The sequence below is a fragment of the Abramis brama genome (assembly GCF_963993115.1).
Source record: "Abramis brama genome assembly, chromosome: 23".
Lineage (NCBI taxonomy): Eukaryota > Metazoa > Chordata > Actinopteri > Cypriniformes > Leuciscidae > Abramis > Abramis brama.
Window position 1 is genome coordinate 3637017 of NC_139985.1, and position 3709 is coordinate 3640725.

General features: G+C 36.9%; 1 protein-coding gene across 1 annotated transcript; it reads left to right on the forward strand.

The window, feature by feature from the left end:
- Nucleotides 1-1017: 1017 nt before the first annotated feature.
- On the forward strand, nt 1018-3567 carry uts2b (urotensin 2, beta). The gene is made up of 4 exons (XM_084101853.1): nt 1018-1602; nt 1757-1882; nt 3167-3210; nt 3307-3567. Exons 1-4 carry the CDS (start codon nt 1497-1499, stop codon nt 3415-3417), a joined length of 387 nt encoding a protein of 128 aa, XP_083957979.1. The 5' UTR covers nt 1018-1496; the 3' UTR covers nt 3418-3567.
- Nucleotides 3568-3709: the final 142 nt, after the last annotated feature.

A 3709-nucleotide genomic window follows, 5' to 3' on the forward strand; every position in this document is an offset into this window, starting at 1 on the left:
CTGCTGGTCATGTCGAGGAGTTCTTTCACATGTGACCCTGTTCAAATATTTTGGGACATGTCATGTATTATGAAAGTTTCGGGGCACTAAAAAGTTTTTAGTCAGTAGTACGGATGCATTAAAATGATAAAAAAAAAGTGACAGTAATGAATTTGACATTGTTATAAAACATAAAAATGAATTGTACACAAAAAATTCTATATTAATTCGACTAATTAAAATAAATGCTGTTGTTTTGAACTTTATAATCATTAAACAATCCTGAAATGCATCATGGTTCTCACAAAAATATGAAGCAGCACAACTGTTTACAACATTGATGGCAATGTATTTATAATACAATACAATATGCCTATTTATATATATAATAGTATTATATACAATATTTAAAATTAGCTACTTTTTGTACGCAGTGTGTGATCATTTATTATGTGATAGTTTACTGCTTTTATAAAGAGATTACTTTATAATAAAAATAGTAAGAACGTTGTTTTATTCAGCAAATTCATGAAGTTACTATAGTCGAAGTCTACACAATAACTGGTGAATGGATATTTTACGTTATGTTTCGTAGCCTTTAATGCTGTATTGACTATTTTTTAATAACATTAGGCCTATATAATATGCCTACTCAACCGGTCATTAGTAGGAAGTATATTTGAATTGGCAGAAATGGACGTTTAATTTATACAGTGGCCCCAAAAATTATTTGGACACTTACTGTAAGTCACAGTGAAAACAGATAGATAGATAGATAGATAGATAGATAGATAGATAGATAGATAGATAGATAGATAGATAGATAGATAGATAGATAGATAGATAGATAGATAGATAGATAGATAGATAGATAGATAGATAGATAGATAGATAGATGGACAGATAGACAGACAGATATACAGATGGATATGTGTGTTGCAGAGTCAGCAGTGTGTCCAACACTCAGACTAATAAAGTAGATTGACGTGCAGCTCTGAGGCCAGAATAGCTCTCACCTTTTTTATTTATTTACACCATTAAGAATATTGGTCACTCTTTCTGTCTGCCATTTCCAATCTGTCCCGTTTCTGAGTCTCTTAAAATAGAAACTGCGAAGGGCCGTAAGGATGAAACACTTGAGGAACCGCAGTGGGCATCATGGGAAATAAATCTCAGCAGCCTCTTAAATAAATGAATTAAGTGGGCAATTTGCCTGGCCGACTCATCCCGCAAGCTCTAACACAAAGTGCCGTATTCCCACCTGCGTTCGGTGGGATTTATGAACTCGTCTGGATTACATCCCATCCCTGACGCACAGACCCGCATCTGTCTTTCAGTTTTATTGATACATTAATTTATCTTCGGTGAATTTACAAGCACAGGATATGTAAAAGGTGGGGAGGAGATGACATGGCCAGTGATGGAGGGTATATAAGTCCAGGACAGACACACTGAGATGAGATCTCCTGGCTGAAGTCGCACAAGAAAGAGTTTGTGTGTGTCTACTACGTGTCATCATGATGTGTAAACTGTTTCTGTTTTTTGCCTTGCTTCTCATCGTCCTGGAGCCTCTGCTGGGACATCCGCTGGTCCGTCCGGCAGAGATGAGCTACACCAGGCCTGGTAAGTCTCATGTGCTCTCCTTCACACACACACTGAGGCAACAACCTGAAACTAGTCTGAGCATACAAGATACAAAATGTTGCATGTTCACAATCCAACAACCCAGAGCTGAGAACATCATAACTGTTCTGTCATATGTCATTTTCATCTGTAGTTCTTGTAGAAGAGGAGCAGGCGGTCAGTCCAGAAGACCTGAGCTACTCGGAACAAGCGTATCTATCCCAGGGTGCCGCGGGATTCGGTTACCCGTCCCTCATCACTGGAGACATCAGCAGTGATGGTGAGCTGATGCTCTTAGTTGAAACTTAGTCAATCCACAGGAAAACTTCAGTGCTTAGATCTCGCTTTTTCATAGATGAGGAAAAGAATAAAAGAGTTAAAAGCTCAGATCATTTGGTCTCAGGAGAATTTGAAGAGAAATGTAAGAGAAACTCCAATAGAGAGGCATGTGAGGTTACTGGGGCCTTTTTTCATCAGGAAAAACATCTGAGAAATTAATTTATTGCTGTGTTGGAGAAGCAAATAAGACACTTTACAATTTCATGCATTGACATTGGTTCAGTCATGACAACTCTCGGGATAGTTTGCAAAACATTTTATTAATGCAAATAGAATGTACGTAGGTTTAGTCTTGGCAGACCAGATTTGCTGCACAGCTGCAGAACAAGTACGACTTTCTTCTGCAAAATGCTCAGAACATAAATGAATGGAAATCGCCAGTAGCAAATCTAGGCAGGTGGTGCTGGGGAGGTGGAGGGACAGAATAAGATTTTGCATAGGGTGTAGAGAGTACATTTGTTTGGATGCGTCATGGTTATAAATGGGGAATGGAAATGAAAATGTGAAATTGATTGGCTGAGAACGTTACACTGAACGAACCAATCAGGGGTGCGCTGCTTTTGGGAAACAAACCCGAGAACACAAACAGAGTTTCATGGCTGAACTATTCATTTAAATACTTTAGTTAACATGAACTAACAATGAACAATATTTCTACAGCAGTTATTTATCTGAGCTAATGTTAATCTTCATTTTAAGATCACATCTGTCAACATTAGTTAATGCACTGTGAACTAACATGCACATTTAAGGTTTAAACACTGTAAAAACATATTGCTCATTGTTAGTTCACGCATTAACTAATGTAAACAAATGAGACCCTTTTGAAAAGTGTTAAAAAGACATTAAATACAAACAGTAAATCTATTAAGGGTGTGTTTATTGAAGCTTTATCAGGTTACACTTTATTTTAAGGTGTCATTGTTACAGTGTAATTATACATTTAAGTACTGACTAATAATAATGATGAAGCTAGTTCATAATAATGAACTACATGTACTTACTACAGAGTTAGGGTAGGAATAGGGGTTGGTTTAGGGTTAGTTGCATGTAATTATGCATCATTTATAGTTATTACTACAGCAACTACATGTAAGGTGTAACAAGGAAATAAAGTAAAATAAGGTTTTCCCACTTTTTCTAACATTGATCCTGTATTATAGTAACTTATACACAGATGGGACTGCAGCTCACTCTCTTCTGGCCTTATTCTTCTTTCTCACAGGCCTCAGAACAGCTGGATTTGTCCCGAGTCAAGCTGTAAAAGACGTGAGTGACTTTATTAAAACCCTATGATCATTCAGTATTATATCAAGAGACAGCGATGAAGTTTTATTGAAATATATTTGCTTGTTTGTCGTTCAGGTCTTGCTGGAAAAGCAGTTGTTGAATCCTCTGAGTCGTTTCCTGGGCGGAAGGAAGCAGTACCGCAAGCGGGGCAGTAACACCGAGTGTTTCTGGAAATACTGTGTCTGAATCAGCCAGTGAAGAAACACTTCTCATCCGCTTTACCTGTCGTTTTCAACACTCGTGCACAAAATATGAGGGCCTGATGCACTAAACTTGCAAAAAATAGATTTATGTTTGTAGGAAAAATAGCTGAAAATGTATTTGTACATACCTGTTCTTTAGCTTTGATGTAAATAAAGTAAATATGTTTAAGAAAAAAAAAAGTTTTGGATGTTGTCGTGTAAACGTGAAATACTTATTACCATTAAAAGCGACAAAATACAAAAGCAGATAAAAACGGAGAAATATGAGGATCATA

Excerpts from the sequence above, each read along its gene's own strand:
- uts2b (XM_084101853.1), top strand. The coding sequence starts at position 1,497 with ATGATGTGTAAACTGTTTCTGTTTTTTGCCTTGCTTCTCATCGTCCTG. Across the intron at positions 1,883-3,166 it reads TGGAGACATCAGCAGTGATG|GCCTCAGAACAGCTGGATTT; the intron begins GTGAGCTGATGC and ends TCTTTCTCACAG. Across the intron at positions 3,211-3,306 it reads CGAGTCAAGCTGTAAAAGAC|GTCTTGCTGGAAAAGCAGTT; the intron begins GTGAGTGACTTT and ends TTTGTCGTTCAG.